Below are 19,022 nucleotides of genomic sequence, written 5' to 3' on the forward strand. Positions count from 1 at the left end.
TTTATTTTATCTCTTTAGTTTATTTTATTGCATTTTTTTATTATTTTTAGTTTATTAGATGCTTTATTTTCTCTTTATAGTTAGTTTACTTTATTGTTTTTTATTTATTTATTTATTTATTTCTATTTTATGCTTTAGTTTATTTAGGACCATCATCATCTCTTGCATTTTTTTTATTTATTTTTTTATTTTTCTTTTATTTAGCATATTTATTTTATGCACTTGTAATTTAATTTTATTATTATTACTTTGTCATTTTATTTATTATGCCTTATAATGTATTTAGGAACCAATGTAAATATAAATGAGAATCTTGCATTGCATGCATATTTATTTATTCCGCTTTATGTCAAAAAACGAAAAAACGCAAAAATAGTGTAATCGAATCCAAGGAAAAGGGGACTTCCATTTTGATCCAATGTCATTATGGGAAATCCACCGCACTTTAATTTATTTTATCACGCTTAGTTTTTAGAATTTAACTAGTTTAGAGACCCGGCGTTGCCCGGGTTAGATATTAAATAAGTTTTATAAGTTTGTATGCACGAATACACGTGTCAGTATATTAGATTCAATTTATTTAAATTAAAAATTATAATAATATCAAAAAAATAAATATAAATGATGAGATGAATGTCCAATGCAAGAATAAAAAGTGTAACAAAATCAATAATGAATTAGTCCAAGTGGTAAGAGTTTTGGGTCCCTTTAAACATGTGGTCGTGGGTTTATTTCGTGGCCCATGCGTATGAGAGAGAAAAATCGATTGAAAGGAAAGAAAGTGTGTAATATCCCGTCTGTCAGTGTCGGAATATTACCGTCGATTGGGCCATAAGATTAATATAATGGAAAGTAAATTTATGGAGAATATTATTAAGTGATGACAGTCAAATACAAGCTAAGTCTCAGAGTCGTATTTAACACGCTTAAGGCAAAGGGTATTTTGGTAATTTCACGTTAAGGGAGTATTTAATTGATTTTGGGGCTAAATATCTTCACAATCTTTTCCCTTTCTCTCTCTAGGGTTTGAGTTGGTAAGAAGCTCTCCCTCCTCTCTCTACTCCCACGCCTTCTTTCTCTCTTTCTCTTCCTCTATTCTTTCCAACTTCTTCCATCCATGGCAAGGCTTACCATATGATCTTTCAAGACACCATAATCATATGAAGCTTGATTTGAGTTGTCTTTCTCTTCTTCTTCACCAATCCTTCCTAAATCTTCATCTTTTCTTGGTAAGTTTCTAGACTATGTTCTTTATGGTTTCATAAGCTTAAGGAAGCTTAGTTTTGTTTGATTCTCAACTTTTCCTTCCCTCCATTAAGTTAAGGTTTTGGTTATAAGGGAGTTGAAGCATGAAGTGGTGCAAGAAGTGGTTCCTCCATGATCAAAGAAGATGAATAGAGGTTGGGTTGAAGAACTAAAGTGAGGATTGTGATTCTTGGAACTTTGGGATCAAGGAAGCAAACTAGGGATTGGTTGTTGTCGCGTCATTTTTTCGGAGATCAAGGCTATTTGATTAGCTTTTGACTCACTTTCGATTTCACGACCGAACATTTTAATTTTTTTAAGAAAAGGGGAAAAAAGTTCAAACACCCCACATTTTGAAAAGATTTAGGGTTCGGGGGTTAGTTACATAAAGGGAAGGTGTTAGCACCCTTTATGTCCGTAGTACTCTACGGGAACCTTTTGATTTTATTTAATTAATGTGCTATAACTTGCTTATTTTTTATGAAAAAAAGAAATTGGAATGATTAAAAAAAAAGGGGACCTAGTTTATCTACATTTTATTGATTTGGAAGGACATGGTCCTCTGCCTACGTACCCGTGAGGGATCAAAACCTCGTAGTTCGGGGTTAAAAAAAACTGACGTTTGATTGGTTGTGTATTTTTTATTAGTTTGGAAAAAAAGTTTTAAAATGAAAAGCCAAAGTGGCAAAAGAATATTTGTTTGTGTTTTTTAATATTAAAGAAAAATGACTTGAAATATGATTAAATTGATTAAAGTTTGATTAAGGAAAGAAAATAAAAAGGACGTCACTTGATTTAGGATCAAGGTTTATTTAAGAAAATATTTTTGTGATTTTTTGGACTATTTGGATGTTTTTTGTGGTTTTCAAATAATTGGAATAAGGATTAAACTAACGGAGCATAAAGTAAAACGCGTAGGTACCTTATGGTGGCGTTGGACCACCACTAGGACCTTTAACCTAAGCTAGCAAGCATGAAAGATAGAGGCATACACACACGCACGCCCACATGCACCTAAGCTATTACAAAAAGCCTATTTACATTCTAAGGTCTGCAATAAAAATAAATATGCACGATAATAAACCTAAACTAAAGATGTATTTACATTAAACCTAACATACATTCTAAAGTCCGACAAGGATGAATAAATTAATATGCAAAATGATGAAACTAAACTAAAATGCATGAATGATTTACATCAAAACCTAATATACAAACTAATAATTTAAAAATGCTTAACAATGAAATAAAAATGCAAAAGCGACCTAAAATAATATGAGATACGGTGAAATAAAATGTAATTGAAATAAAATGCATGGAACAAAATAATAAACGTGATGAAAAATGGAAAAAGGGAAAGAAAGAATGAATGCAGGAGGTGCAGCAGTAAACAAGATGGTGCAGTGATTAAAAAACGAGTCCGGGCCTTAAGAGCACACAGAAGTGCAGGTGGGCTTATATGGAAACGGTTTAGGGAGGGGGTCGGTTCGGTTCACACCTGGGTCGGTTCCAGGAGGACCGAACCGGTTCAGGGAAGTATATAAGGGTGTAAGACCCACTTTTTACTCATTTCCCCTTTTGTCTTCTCTCTCTTCATCTCAAACTCTCTCAATTCTCTCTCTGTTTCTGTTTTCTTCTCCGACGAGAAGGTAGGGGATTCCGGCGGCGGTTGGCCGGCCGGGGGTGGCGGCGCCGCCGCCGGTACTGTTAAGGCTCTTTTTTTGTTTTTTTTCGTTATTTCTTCTATTCCCCTCCCTCTATTCAAATCTTAATCCAAAATTTCCCAAATATCAACCCAATCTTCTAAATCTAGAGAGAGACAAAAAAGAAGACAAAGTACTACCTTTTTGGATGTTGGAATGACGGTTTCTGCTTGGTTTGACAGTCTTGTTTGGTGCTTGTAGTACGACCGTAGTTGTTGTTGTTGTATCTGGATCCAGTCCGTCTACGAATGTGTGGTGCGGTTCTGTTTGTGAATCGGTTGTGACGTCTTCTGACTTTGATTCTTCCTCTCCTCTTTTTCCTTTGATCCGATTTGAAAGCCAGTGCCGTTGGTGTTGACCTTTGCGATTGGTTCCGCGACTGTGAGTGTTTGGTTTGTGATTGCGGGTGTTGGTCGACCGTATGTATGGGTATGGGTCGTTTGTTGTTGTTTGACGGTTTGAGGTATGGTGTTGATGGATTTGTGGGTTTTTATGGATTGGTCAATTGTGTTATGAACGGTATGGTGTTGGGGTCGAATGGTTTGACGTTGGTGTTACTGCTGTTGAAAACTGATGTTGTGTTCTGAAATTATGAGTGTCACAGGTTATGAAAATTGGCTGTTTGAGTGAAGTTTTGGCTTGTGAATTGTGTGTGTCTGATGAATCGACGTCGAGCTGGGTATGCAACTGTTGTGTTGGTTGTTTTTTCTTTTGTGCAGGTTTCGAGAATTGGATCGTGAAAATTGTTTGTGAGTGCGGTTGATGAATTTTGTCGTTGAAAATTGGCCTCTGTGATGAATTTCGGCCCTCCCCCCCCCCCTATTGTGTTCTGCAGGCTTGGTTTTTATAGGACCCAGGTTTGATGATTAGGGTTTGTTACTAAGAAGTAGAAACTTGTGCTGGATTGAGGATTCCGCTCCTGGAAAATTGCTTGCAGATGAGGTTTGGAAACTGGATTGGAATGGCATATGCGTGGCAACATGTTGCTATGAACTTGGACTCTTTTTTGGATTTTTTTTAACAAATAGTAATAATAAAAAATGAAAAAAATAAATAATAATAAAAAATGAAATATGCAGACTTGACCTTTGGATTTATCTAAAAAGAGTAATTAATAAAATAAAATAAAAAGACATAATGACTAAAAAAAGAACTAAAATTTAAAATTAGTTAATTAATTAAAAAAAATGGAAATAAGAATTAAAAATAAAAATAGAGAGAAGAGGGCCCGACTTGGAATCAAATATGAGGTATTTTAAAATACCTCCCTGCCGAATTTTCACTGAAAATCAGAGAATGATCAGGGTCAGGTGACACGCGTCAGTGTATGAATGCAGGATCCTTAGGTCAAAAATTGGGGTATGCCAGATGCCCCTATTTAAGTTTCTTCGTCCGGAGATTTGAAGATGAAATCTTCGATTTGACGGGTCGAAGATACTTAAATATAAAGTACACCAATTTTGGACCTAAGATGCTATGAATGGTTGTGATGCAAGTATGAATGCAGGACGACAAAGTTGACTTGACTGAGACGAGAAACAACGACGGGATACCCAAATTCGTTGAAGAATGGGATCCGACTCCGCTAGGGGGAATGTAGTTTCACTGGGGAAGGATTGTCTACTACCATATCGGTTTGGAACGATAGCTTAATGAGGACAAAACTTTTTAGCGACATCACTTGAACAACTAGACTGGGGATGACACTTTTGAAAATAAGATGTGATTCCAAACTGAAACATGACCAAAGGTAAACTCATGCGGTCCGTTGTTTAGGACTGGCAGCTTGAAACAAGATAAAAAAAAGACTCAAGCTGTCCGTTATGTAGGACTTGCCACTTGAAACGCGATAAAGGTAAATTCAAGTTGTCCGTTGTTTAGGACTTGCCACTTGAAAAAGGATAGACTCAAGCTGTCCGTTGTTTTAGGACTTGCCACTTGAAAAAGGATAGACTCAAGCTGTCCGTTGTTTAGGACTTGCCACTTGACACTGATAAAGGTAAACTCAAGCTGTCCGTTGTTTAGGACTTGCCACTTGAAACAAGATAAAATGTAGACTCAAGCTGTCCGTTGTTTAGGACTTGCCACTTGAAACAAGGTAAAGGTAGACTCAAGCTGTCCGTTGTTTAGGACTTGCCACTTGAAACAAGATAAAGGTGAACTCAAGCTGTCCGTTGTTTAGGACTTGCCACTCGAAGCAATATAGAGGTAGACTCAAGTTGTCCGTTGTTTAGGACTTGCCACTTGACACAAGATAAAATGTAGACTCAAGCTGTCCGTTGTCTAGGACTCGCCACTTGAAACAAGATAAACATTTGCGAGAATCCACTCGGCTTTTGCGAGAATCCACTCGACTTTTGATAAAAGTTCGCCAGAATCCACTGGGCTTTTGCGAGAATCCACTCGGCTTTTTGCGAGAATCCACTCGGCTTTTGCGAGAATCCACTCGGCTTTTGATAAAAGTTTGCCAGAATCCACTGGGCTTTTGCGAGAATCCACTCGGGTTTTGCGAGAATCCACTCGGCTTTTGATAAAAGTTCGCCAGAATCCACTGGGCTTTTTGCGAGAATCCACTCGGCTTTTGCGAGAATCCACTCGGCTTTTGATAAAAGTTTGCCAGAATCCACTGGGCTTTGTAAGAGTTCGCCGGAATCCACCGGGCTTATAATGAGTGACATCTCTGGACCAGACACACTGGGGATGACACTTCTGATGATAAGAAGGTAGATGTCAGATGTTCATGTGTAGAAACTTGCTGCTTGACGCAATGATAAGTAAAGACCGAACTGAAGAGACACGATCGACACAAGATTTTGGTGACTAATGCAATCATGTATGAATTGATGTTGTGTATATGTTGTGTGGGCATGAGTGTATGAATGTGTGCGATTGTATAAATGGATGAATGTATGGATGTAACTTGTACGACTGTATATGACAGATGACTTGATGAAACAAGACAAGACAGGTAAGATGGGAGTCGGACTGACATCGCAGTACAAACACTCGGCAAACTTCCTTGGAGATGATGTTATTGTGAACAAATCAAGTCGTTGACGGTGTGAAAATATTGCGCAAGGTAGCAATTGATGCCTCCTGCGGATAGAGCCCATTGTTGACCAAAATTTGGAAGAAGTCGCCATTTGTAAATCAGCGCGGAATGCTTTTCCCTTGTCATGCTTCGACAGTCATTTTTGTATTTTTTTTTTAAAACCCCTAACTTTTGCCTGGACCGCCCTTTCGGGTTTTCAGTCCACCGGGAGTATATTCCTTTTTTGTGCCCCTAATTTTTGCCTGGACCGCCCTTTCGGGTTTTCAGTCCACCGGGACGCTCTCTATTGCCTAAGCCGCCTTTTCAGGTTTTTCGACTTAGCGAGCATTGATTTTTTGTATCATTTTTGTATATATTTTTTTTTGACTGTGAAAGCATCTTGCTTGAAGCAGAGGTCCCCTCCATTGTGTTTAGACATGTTTCTCTTCCGGAATGTAACCGTTCTCGAGGCGGATGCTGATGTACGCTTCGACTACTCACAAGTTCAAAGAGAGTGCGTTTGTTGTTCATACTTTTCAAAAGATGTAAAAAAAAAGTTTTTGTATTCTGAAAATTTTTGCTTCAAGTATTGCCATCAAAAATAGAAGAAATTTTGCAAATAGAATAAATGAGAGTTCCAAATAAATGGGCACAGGCTCGAATTTGATGAATTGAGTGGTGGCCTACCAATGGCATGGCTCCACGGATCTTTGAAAAATTTGGAAAATGGTAAATATATGGGAAGGGTACATTGAACACAATAACCGTTATACTTCCTAACAACTTTGAGTGCCCCAGTTCTGAGTCTTTAATCTGCAGATGCTTCGAATCGGAGGTTCTTTTGATAACATGTATGCCCCAAGCGGATTGTGCCTGACCGGATGCAGTTACTTTGTCATGATCCTTAACTTTTGCATAGACCGCCCTTTTGGGGTTTTCAATCTATCAGGATAATCATCATCATTTTTTTTTTGTCTCTAATTTTTGCCTGGACCGCCCTTTCGGGTTTCAGTCCACCGAGACGCTCATTTTTGCCTAAGCCACCTTTTCAGGTTTGCGGCTTATCGAGCTTTTCTTTTTTTGTATTTTTGACAAAGTATTTCTTGACTGCATCGGCGTTCGCAGGACGTGCTAGCTTGTCAACATCTGTAGTCACAAGAGTCATTGCACATGGGCCTTCATAGTTAGGCGTCCACTTGCAATTGGAGTCTGGCTGGAAAGTAGTACAAGGTTCCATTCTTGAAATTCATGGGGATGAACCCTTTTATTAGAAGCTCGTTCCAAACCTCTTTTGATATATCTGTACAAGGTCGTCATGCGTTTAAACTCGATCAAGCTTGGACTTTACCAGAACTCCTATTGACGGGACTTCAACCTCCACGGGAAGCACGACCTCTATGTTGCATCTTGGGGAAGGAGGGGGGGCTGCCCCTGTTGAAATGTGTACTGAAGTACGATATTTGAGCAAAGCGAATGGTAGCACGCCGAGCCAGTATTTGTAATTGAATGTCATCTTCTGGACAATCTTCTTCATATTTTGTTTGCAGCTTCAATGGCTAAGTTGCCCCAATATGTGAGAGATCTCGTCGGGAATCTCTTCATTTTCCTTCTTCAGCTTCGGACACAGGGAACTCAAAGTTGGAAGAGAGTACATGGTTAACGTGTTCAATGGGTTTATTAATGCATGATTTGATTATTGATTTTGACAAGTGTAAGTTAAGATTATGCAGATATTTGAGAATGATTATATTTTTTGGTTTTTTTGTATTACCATTTTTCCAGAACAAAGCACAAAATAAAAAACAAAGTCGGGATCAAAACGACCTTTTTATTAATGATGAAAATGCTTAAAGCAAAAAGCCCCACACCAGTTCACTTTCGTCTCGGGCAGAACGAAAGGTTTTTTTTTGAAAAGCAGCAAACAACAAACCAACGCATTATTTGAACAGATAAGTAGTAGAAGGAACATCAAAAACGACCCAAATGTGGCTTGCAAGTCCGAATTCAATCTTCGAAGAGCAATATATTGGCTTCAATCAGCTTCTGGACTTCAATCTTCAAAGAGAGACAGTGCTCAATGTCATGGCCGGGTGCTCCTTGATGAAAGGCACAGGAGAGGTCAGGTTGATACCCAACCGGCAACTCGTTGGGCACTCGAGGAGGCTTTCTAGTTTTGACAAGGTTCTTCATGAGCAAGATGGTAAGCAGCTCCGCATACGTCATTGGGATTGGGTCAAACTGCATCTTTGGAGCCTGTTGTCGAGGCCGTTGTTGATGTTGGCGTTCGTGCCCCTGCTGGAACTGCGGCTTCTTTGACTCGCCCTGGAGCGTTGTGATCTCTTGTCCACACTTCTCCCTTTTTGTTTGCACGAGTGTCGTAGGTGCGAGTTGGCCTTAGACAAAGACAGCCAGACCACTTTTGAAATAGATTGACCCTTTTTATGGAAAAGAAATATTTGTGAGACTCGAAATTGAGACAATGAAATGCAAAATGATGCATGATGTTATGCAAAAAATAGACACATTTTTTATTTACCGAAGGACTTATAAAAGCAAATTTGTAAACAACATAATTGAAAATTCCATTGAATATTTAAAGTACTACAAGATAATTCCCTTTTAACAAAACTGAGCCAAGGGATAGACTCCAAAGTACATCACAAAAAGCTAGAAAATAACATAAAGTGGTGAAACAACTGGGAATCTCTTGAGCTCTTGTAGTGGACTACTCCTCAAAATCTGAGTGTGGACCGTCAAACAAATCCATGGAATCCATGCGCTGCTTCTTAGTGATATGCTTTTTAAGCAGCCTGTCCTTCTCCTGGAGTAGATCATCTCTCTCGATCATCTGTTGCCCTAATTTGAGAATCACACTTTCCTGCTTCCTTATTTCTTCATTTTTATCTTCCATCATGAGCATAGCCTCGTCATATTTCCTTTTCCAAGTGGCAATTTCTCGGTCTTTATCAGCCAATCGTTCTTGGTGCTCTCCCAGAGTCTTAGAGGGTAAAGGTAATGATGAAGATGGAATTGTTGCGGATACGAGCCTCGGTACCGTGTAAGGCATCTGATTCTGGATAGCTTTACCGATGACCCAGTGAATGTAAGATCCATGCAGAAAATTGTCCCTTTTTCCCAATTGGTTCCTGTTAAGTCTGTGAATACTCCGCCAAGCTTGCACAAATTCCTCCCTTTTACCCAGGTGATTACTGTCATTGCTGTAGAACTCATTGGTTAAAGCAAGGTTACTTGGTTGTGTCTTCATCGGGTATCCCAATTGATGTCGGGCAAGGACGGGATTGTAGCTAATTCCTCCCTCCATACCAATGAGAGGTACATTGGGATAGTCACCACATCTGATAATGACTGTCCCATCATCCCAGGTTGGATGGTACCAAACTATATCAGCTGTTGTCAAGGCCATGATTTTTTTAGACCAGGGAGTACCTTCAAGGTTGGCTATGAAAGAGCGGGGTTGAGGTAGATGAGAGACGAACCATTTGTAGAGTAAAGGTGCACAACAAAGGATAGCTCCACGAGTTGCAAGAGTTCGATCATGGATGGAATGGTAGGTGTTTGCTAGAAGAGTAAGGACGGGGTTTTTGGTAAGAAAAACTTGGATGGCACGGATGTCAACAAAGTTAGGGATGTTCGGGAAAAGCACAAGACCATAGATAAGTAAGGCTAAGACAGAGTAAAAGGCATGGTTGGCGCCAGACTGTTCAAAAATGGAAGCCTGATCGTAGAGGAAATCGGTGGAGAAACCTAAGGGACCCCCTTTGGTTTGGACAATAAGATTATCTCTTACGATGGAGGTTTCAAGATGGAGGGATTTAGCAATGGTTGTGGCTTTGGGATTGGGTTCAAGGCCGCTGAAAGGTACTTTGTTAAGCACGGTTATACCGATCAAATGAGAGTACTCTTCTAGTGTAGGGACAAGCTGATAGTCTGGGAAAGTAAAACAGTGACAATGACGGTCATAAAATTGAACCAAAGTCTCCAAGACGCCTTTTGTAACATCTACCTTGAGGATATCCAGCAGTTTCCCATGGAGTTCGCGAAAATCATCCTGGCTAGCTACCTTCCTCCCTAGCTCCCTTAATTTAGCCACATCTGGCTTCTGGAAAGTATACTTCCTAGTGTTTCTTGTAGGAATTTCCATCTATGATGTTTACAAAAGGAAAAAAGTCCATATAAGTCCTTCGATATTTTGATGATGAAAAAGAAGGTTTTATGAATGAATGCATGTATGCATGAATATGCTACACAAACGATGAAAACACAGTGAGGTTAGGCCCATAATGATGGAGTCAAGGGTAAAAACGCCATTGGTAAGGACTATGGTTTTCAAATGTACCTGTATCACGGGTTCTACCAAGTTCCCAGAGTTATCAACCACTTCCGAACACTATCAGGTTACGGAAATACTTCCGTTCCAATAATATTCGTAAGAAAGTCTCGTCTGAGTGTGGTATCGCGTGTCAACTAAACCAAGATTACTCATGATTAGCCACCGCACCACGTCCTAAAAGGCCAAGAGGGGTTAAAGGTAACTAAAGGTCCTCAACTTTCGACAGTCACTTGAAAATAACATGCAAACACGAATACTCATGCCAACATAGTACACTTCCAAGATCCCTCAGTTGAGTGGGGTTATCACATGTGTCACAAACCAAAATTCACTCTTGGCAAGGCACTATGATTATACCACCGTCCTATCTTAAATTTCTCTCAAGTCCGGGTGTAGGACTTATCTCACCACTCACGTTAGAAGAAGGAAGGAAGAAGAAGGGAGAACATATATACAGATATTTCCATCTTTTATTTTTTTGTTTTTTTAGCAAGTTATAGCACAAAAATTAAATAAAGCCAAGTTAGGCTCAACCCTCTTAGGGGGTCCCCAGTGAAGTCGCCATTTCTGTCGCGTCATTTTTTCGGAGATCAAGGCTATTTGATTAGCTTTTGACTCACTTTCGATTTCACGACCGAACATTTTAATTTTTTTAAGAAAAGGGGAAAAAAGTTCAAACACCCCACATTTTGAAAAGATTTAGGGTTCGGGGGTTAGTTACATAAAGGGAAGGTGTTAGCACCCTTTATGTCCGTAGTACTCTACGGGAACCTTTTGATTTTATTTAATTAATGTGCTATAACTTGCTTATTTTTTATGAAAAAAAGAAATTGGAATGATTAAAAAAAAAAAGGGGACCTAGTTTATCTACATTTTATTGATTTGGAAGGACATGGTCCTCTGCCTACGTACCCGTGAGGGATCAAAACCTCGTAGTTCGGGGTTAAAAAAAACTGACGTTTGATTGGTTGTGTATTTTTTATTAGTTTGGAAAAAAAGTTTTAAAATGAAAAGCCAAAGTGGCAAAAGAATATTTGTTTGTGTTTTTTAATATTAAAGAAAAATGACTTGAAATATGATTAAATTGATTAAAGTTTGATTAAGGAAAGAAAATAAAAAGGACGTCACTTGATTTAGGATCAAGGTTTATTTAAGAAAATATTTTTGTGATTTTTTGGACTATTTGGATGTTTTTTGTGGTTTTCAAATAATTGGAATAAGGATTAAACTAACGGAGCATAAAGTAAAACGCGTAGGTACCTTATGGTGGCGTTGGACCACCACTAGGACCTTTAACCTAAGCTAGCAAGCATGAAAGATAGAGGCATACACACACGCACGCCCACATGCACCTAAGCTATTACAAAAAGCCTATTTACATTCTAAGGTCTGCAATAAAAATAAATATGCACGATAATAAACCTAAACTAAAGATGTATTTACATTAAACCTAACATACATTCTAAAGTCCGACAAGGATGAATAAATTAATATGCAAAATGATGAAACTAAACTAAAATGCATGAATGATTTACATCAAAACCTAATATACAAACTAATAATTTAAAAATGCTTAACAATGAAATAAAAATGCAAAAGCGACCTAAAATAATATGAGATACGGTGAAATAAAATGTAATTGAAATAAAATGCATGGAACAAAATAATAAACGTGATGAAAAATGGAAAAAGGGAAAGAAAGAATGAATGCAGGAGGTGCAGCAGTAAACAAGATGGTGCAGTGATTAAAAAACGAGTCTGGGCCTTAAGAGCACACAGAAGTGCAGGTGGGCTTATATGGAAACGGTTTAGGGAGGGGGTCGGTTCGGTTCACACCTGGGTCGGTTCCAGGAGGACCGAACCGGTTCAGGGAAGTATATAAGGGTGTAAGACCCACTTTTTACTCATTTCCCCTTTTGTCTTCTCTCTCTTCATCTCAAACTCTCTCAATTCTCTCTCTGTTTCTGTTTTCTTCTCCGACGAGAAGGTAGGGGATTCCGGCGGCGGTTGGCCGGCCGGGGGTGGCGGCGCCGCCGCCGGTACTGTTAAGGCTCTTATTTTGTTTTTTTTCGTTATTTCTTCTATTCCCCTCCCTCTATTCAAATCTTAATCCAAAATTTCCCAAATATCAACCCAATCTTCTAAATCTAGAGAGAGACAAAAAAGAAGACAAAGTACTACCTTTTTGGATGTTGGAATGACGGTTTCTGCTTGGTTTGACAGTCTTGTTTGGTGCTTGTAGTACGACCGTAGTTGTTGTTGTTGTATCTGGATCCAGTCCGTCTACGAATGTGTGGTGCGGTTCTGTTTGTGAATCGGTTGTGACGTCTTCTGACTTTGATTCTTCCTCTCCTCTTTTTCCTTTGATCCGATTTGAAAGCCAGTGCCGTTGGTGTTGACCTTTGCGATTGGTTCCGCGACTGTGAGTGTTTGGTTTGTGATTGCGGGTGTTGGTCGACCGTATGTATGGGTATGGGTCGTTTGTTGTTGTTTGACGGTTTGAGGTATGGTGTTGATGGATTTGTGGGTTTTTATGGATTGGTCAATTGTGTTATGAACGGTATGGTGTTGGGGTCGAATGGTTTGACGTTGGTGTTACTGCTGTTGAAAACTGATGTTGTGTTCTGAAATTATGAGTGTCACAGGTTATGAAAATTGGCTGTTTGAGTGAAGTTTTGGCTTGTGAATTGTGTGTGTCTGATGAATCGACGTCGAGCTGGGTATGCAACTGTTGTGTTGGTTGTTTTTTCTTTTGTGCAGGTTTCGAGAATTGGATCGTGAAAATTGTTTGTGAGTGCGGTTGATGAATTTTGTCGTTGAAAATTGGCCTCTGTGATGAATTTCGGCCCCCCCTATTGTGTTCTGCAGGCTTGGTTTTTATAGGACCCAGGTTTGATGATTAGGGTTTGTTACTAAGAAGTAGAAACTTGTGCTGGATTGAGGATTCCGCTCCTGGAAAATTGCTTGCAGATGAGGTTTGGAAACTGGATTGGAATGGCATATGCGTGGCAACATGTTGCTATGAACTTGGACTCTTTTTTGGATTTTTTTTAACAAATAGTAATAATAAAAAATGAAAAAATAAATAATAATAATAAATGAAATATGCAGACTTGACCTTTGGATTTATCTAAAAAGAGTAATTAATAAAATAAAATAAAAAGACATAATGACTAAAAAAAGAACTAAAATTTAAAATTAGTTAATTAATTAAAAAAAATGGAAATAAGAATTAAAAATAAAAATAGAGAGAAGAGGGCCCGACTTGGAATCAAATATGAGGTATTTTAAAATACCTCCCTGCCGAATTTTCACTGAAAATCAGAGACTGATCAGGGTCAGGCGACACGCGTCAGTGTATGAATGCAGGATCCTTAGGTCAAAAATTGGGGTATGACAGTTGTAAAAGGGGAAGATGATGCTTGCTTGAGCTTGAGGCTTGGAATTGCTTTAAGAACTTGCAAGGTGAGTTCCTTAGATAGTTCCCACCCTTGGAATTATGTGATTATGCTTGCAAGAAAACATGTAGTTATTTATTGTTTATATATAGAAATTATTACCCCAATTGTATGACATGCTTGCTTGACTTGTGAACACTTGCTTAATTTATGTTTTAAAGGTTCCTAATGGTTCTAAGGGTCATATAACATTTGGAGATGCTTGGATTGAGGTTTTTAAGTCAAAAATATCAATTTTGAGGTTGCTGGACTGTCACAACTCGCCACAACGAGCTATTACTCGCCACGGCGAGTTAGAGGGCCGAACAGGGGGTCCTGCTCGCCCCCAACTCGCAGCTGTGAGCTGCTGCTCGCCTCCCCAGCAAATCTACTCGCCATGGCGAGTAAGACAGTGAGGAAACTCACTGTTTTGCTTGCTTTTGGTAGGCTTGGCGTGTAACACCCCGTTTTCCCAACTTGAAAATTTCATTTAAATCAGAGTATTTAATTCATAACGGAATGTCACATACTACTTAAAAATCTTAAAAACAGATAATAATAATTATCTCTCAAAATTCAACATCAAAAAAAATCTACAATCTTGCAGCGGAAAATAGTTTAACATATTAAAAGTCTTGGCACGCAGGCCTCATCAAAATCTCATAGTTTCAGTTCAACATTTATTCATAAAAAGTTCATAAGGACACGTAAGGAATAGTAGTAAAGCAAGTCCCCATCCCGTTACGTATCAGAGCACCTAGACACAATGTGAGGAGTCCACTCACAAACGCCTCTAGTCTTTATTACCTGCACATTACCCATGGTCGAGGCAACATATACGCAGAAGGGGTGAGATTTCATAATCAATACATTAAGCATATAATCCAATAAAATGCATTTAACAACTTAAACATTAATAACATATCCACAATTAACACTCAACATATTTTTCATTTCATAACAAATACAATCATCAAATACCATTACTAAATATCATCACAAATCATAATCAACTTAACACTTAGCTCGACAACACAACTCATCTTGACAATGCAACTTTACCAACTCAACAACGACTTAACAACACAACTCATCTTGACAATGCAACTCTATCAACTCAACAACAACTTAACAACTTAGACCATCATGAAACTTCTTGATATGCAAATGCATGTGGTACCAATCAACAACAAAATGAGCACAATAGGGTCTTCAACGTGTGAGCACAAAGGCTGCCGGGCCTAAAGCCCCCAACTTTAATGAGCACAAAGGCTGTCGGGCCTAAAGCCCCCAACTTTAATGAGCACAAAGGCTGTCGGGCCTAAAGCCCCCAACTTTAATGAGCACAAAGGCTGCCGGGCCTAAAGCCCCCAACTTTAATGAGCATGCAATGAACTCAACTTCCAACAACTTAGACAACAACGTGAACAACTCATACGACTCATAATCATGGACAACTTCTTAAATTCCAACAACATAGACCAACTCATGCAACCTCAAGACACTAACAGTCAATAGCAGGGAACAGCAGCAAGATACATCATTTAATAACGCTTGAATGCGTTAACATCATCTAATGAATGAATTACATCATCATAAGTATCATAAAGCATCATTATAACATTCATGCAACAACAATTCTAATCTCAGTCACCTGAACAGACTTCTGGAGCTTATGAAAGCATCCTACACTATGGCAAGGAACTACTCCTATAACCCTTAATTAAATCCCTCTCATTAAGCTTATTGATTTGGGGCCTTACTGTACATCTTAGGAACCCTTTAGAGGCATAAAAATGGGTCAAATATAGTTTAAGTCAACACTGCATCGTGGCACGTTGAGGTACAATCGTGGCACGTTTGGACAGCCTAAAAATGGTTTCGATTCTGGAAAAATCGTGGCACGTTGGGCTTCCATCGTGGCACGTTCATAGTTCGACAGACAACTTCAGATTTTCTACCTTTCACGTTTTCGGCCGTAAAACTCAAACCGTTAATCCGTTTTCGATGCCGTTTTCGCCTACGCGCTCCTGACACTAAGCTCTATCATATTCTACAGAAAAATTCAAGTTTAAACCACTCAAAACTCGTTTTCCAAAACCTCACAACCCTAATTCTTAACTCACCGACATCTCATCTAATCACATAGTTTTAGCTTCAAAATTACTTATGATAATCATTATGGGGATTATCTAAGGTCTAATTACAGTCTCTTCATCAATCTAACAACTTTTCATCAATTAATCCTCAAACTCCCTCAAACCCTAATTCATCAATTCTCACAAAACTCAACCTAATCATGCTAAATCATTCTACAGAATTATAACCTTAATAATATTGAAAATTAGTCTCACCGTTACCTGATTATAGCAGAATCGCAGCTCTCTCTCCCTCTTGATCTCCTCTTCTGACTTTTTCTCCCTTTTCCAAAAGTGTTTCACGTAAAAACGTCTCCCACTTATGTTTGTCTTATTTATTTACCCTTATTGCTCATCTCACCTATAAACTTACTATTTCCACCTCACAGCCCAACTTCTAATATTTTTATTTTATTTTTCATATCTTATTTTATTTAATAATAAAATAAATCACACCAACATAACAACTTCACAACATCATATACTCCACATAATTTATTCATAAATCATATAAACTACTCAACCTCACGAATCATATAATTCACACATCTTAGTCATATAAATTACTTAAATCATAAATCATATAAGCATATATTTATAAATATATTCTAAACTTCATCAAATTAATTAAATAATTAAGACGGGCGTTACATGGCGTTTCGCGAGGCGGTTTCCTCCGTAGTATCTTTTTACAAAAGTGAACCCCTCAAACCAAGATCCTAAATGTTAATCTTTGAAAGAAAACTCCTTTATGAATGAAGCAAGTGTTTGACAAGTGTATTCAAGCATGGTACACGAGAGATGGTACGATAAGAATCGGGTAGCATGATACTTCTTAAGTAAAGGGAAACTAGAGCCTCGACATAGTAGTCGAGAACTAGAATAATAGCAAGAATCACTAGGGTGATTAGGAGCGAAGTATGTTATCTTCGCACATGATTATGATCGATATAGCAAGCATTAATTCGTGGATAGGATAGATGTTTCTCCACCATGATATGATGACAAGTAAGAACATTTACCGTTAATCGGATCGATCTAGGATCCGAGGTAAACATGTATGTATGAATAGGTTTAACCTAAATTGACGACAATATCATGATATGTATAAGTAGGTGGCATGTCTTGCTATCCACATCAGGGGGGTACAAGGGGTTCTCAATATGAAAACGATTCAAGCCGTAAGGGACCCGCATGTCACCGAAACCGTAAGACTATGTAATAACCGCATGGCGGTGCTCGTGTCTCTTGTTATCCACGTCAGGGGGATACGGGAGGATCTCGACCTAAGGGGAACGGTTTAAGCCGCAAGGGACCCGCACGACACCGAGGGAGTCCGATGTACGTACATCGGTCATGTATGGGATTGTACTCGGGGTTACTCCACCCGGGACTTTCCGTAAAATGAATCAAGATAATGATGTTTGTTCAACGCTAACATAATGATTAATGAACTTAGATGCGATTATGATATGATATGATTATGAATACGAATGAAGCCATGTATGATATGCTAAGTACAACACATGACTTGGACAAGTAAAGAATGTGATGCCGAAGACGATCTTAGGTCTCCCTAATCGTCCGGCTTAGGATTGTGTCATAAACATGATTACATGAAGACCTCGATGCGTTTACCGTATCTTGGGGTAGTGGTCTTAGGTTCCCTTGACCGCCATGACACATAAGATTATAGTAAACCTATAACAAGTAAGATGAAGGTAAGACGGTCCTAGTATGCACAACCGTCTAAGCATGCAAGTCCCCACACACGTATAATAAACCGTCAGGTTGTAAAGTAGACACGTGGTGACCGTAGGTTCCCTTGAGGTTGCCTATAGCCTAGGATTAGGTGGAACTCACTGAGACATTATGTCTCATCCCAATCCTTATTTGTTTCAGATATCAGGTGGATTAGCAAGCTAGTAGCCGAATGGATGATGTGACAAGTGTTCGTTCGTACTTGCAGCTGGATGGTGTGGATTTTAAAGGATGCTTCTATTATGCTTAGAAAGTTAAGTTGTATTATCATTGTACGAACGCTCTTGTTGTCCTTTATATTCATTCGAAGTTTTATTGTTGTAAATTTTTAATGTATCCAGTACTAAATTAACGCACTTGCTAGACTTTCTAGATACGTCTAGTATCGGTGTTACAAAGTGGTTGAAATATATATATATATATATATATATATATATATATATATATATATATATATCAAAGTATATGTATGAGAAATAATAAAATTTGTGTTTGGCAAACCTGAAGAAGAAAAAATGTTAGATGAAAAGAAAGTTTGAGGTTTCTGCTTGTGCTCAAAATATGTAAATATGTGATTAACGAAAATCTATTTATTTATAGTTAACATTTGCATTAGAATATGCTGCTAAAAGATAACACAATAACTAATCGAACCGTTTTTTTATCAAAAAAAACTAGTCGAACCATTTTTTTCCTCAAACATAAAAACTTATTGAATGATATAGTGCTAAAAGATTAGTAATAACTAACTGAAGCTTCTTTTTCTAAAAACAAATAAACAAATTGGAGTCTTTTAATCATAAAATAAGATCGTATATGTAAACTTTGTTGAAAGTATTATGTGTAGTTTGTTGAGATATTTCTGCTACATAAAATAATAGAATTTCAATAAAAATTTAAAGAAAATATTGAGTGGATAAGATCAAAATGTTGTTGAGATATTTATGTTAAATAAAATATTGGTTTTTAAAAATAGAAAAAATAATAAAAATATTAAAAATGAATGTAGAAGTGACACGTGGCATAAAAAAAACCTTACTTTATATATATATACTATACTATTGATTAGAATAACCAAAAATTTCAAAAATATTCCAATAGTCAAAATCACAAAAATATCTTTCTTAACAAACCTTGGAATTCAAACCAAGTGACTCCTACAATTTTTAAATCGAACTTCAATCAATTTTAATCATATTTAGACTTTTATTTTAAAACTTTAAAATCAATCAAATCGTATTTTATTCTTCTATGCCATTTGTTAAGAAAAATATCTTTCTTAACAAACCTTGGAATTCAAACCAAGTGACTCCTACAATTTTTAAATCGAACTTCAATCAATTTTAATCATATTTA

General features: G+C 37.8%; 1 protein-coding gene across 1 annotated transcript; it reads right to left on the reverse strand.

Annotated features, from left to right (window-relative positions):
* Positions 1–8,704: 8,704 nt before the first annotated feature.
* Positions 8,705–10,141, reverse strand: LOC146901022 (uncharacterized). The gene has a single exon (XM_085737005.1). The coding sequence runs from the start codon at positions 10,139–10,141 to the stop codon at positions 8,705–8,707; it is 1,437 nt and encodes a 478-aa protein (XP_085593131.1).
* Between the last annotated feature and the right edge of the window lie 8,881 nt (positions 10,142–19,022).

The sequence above is a fragment of the Medicago sativa genome, chromosome 8, assembly GCF_051527215.1.
Source record: "Medicago sativa cultivar Bolivia chromosome 8, Bolivia_mono, whole genome shotgun sequence".
Taxonomy (NCBI): Eukaryota; Viridiplantae; Streptophyta; class Magnoliopsida; order Fabales; family Fabaceae; genus Medicago; species Medicago sativa.

Excerpts from the sequence above, each read along its gene's own strand:
- LOC146901022 (XM_085737005.1), bottom strand. The coding sequence starts at position 10,141 with ATGGAAATTCCTACAAGAAACACTAGGAAGTATACTTTCCAGAAGCCA.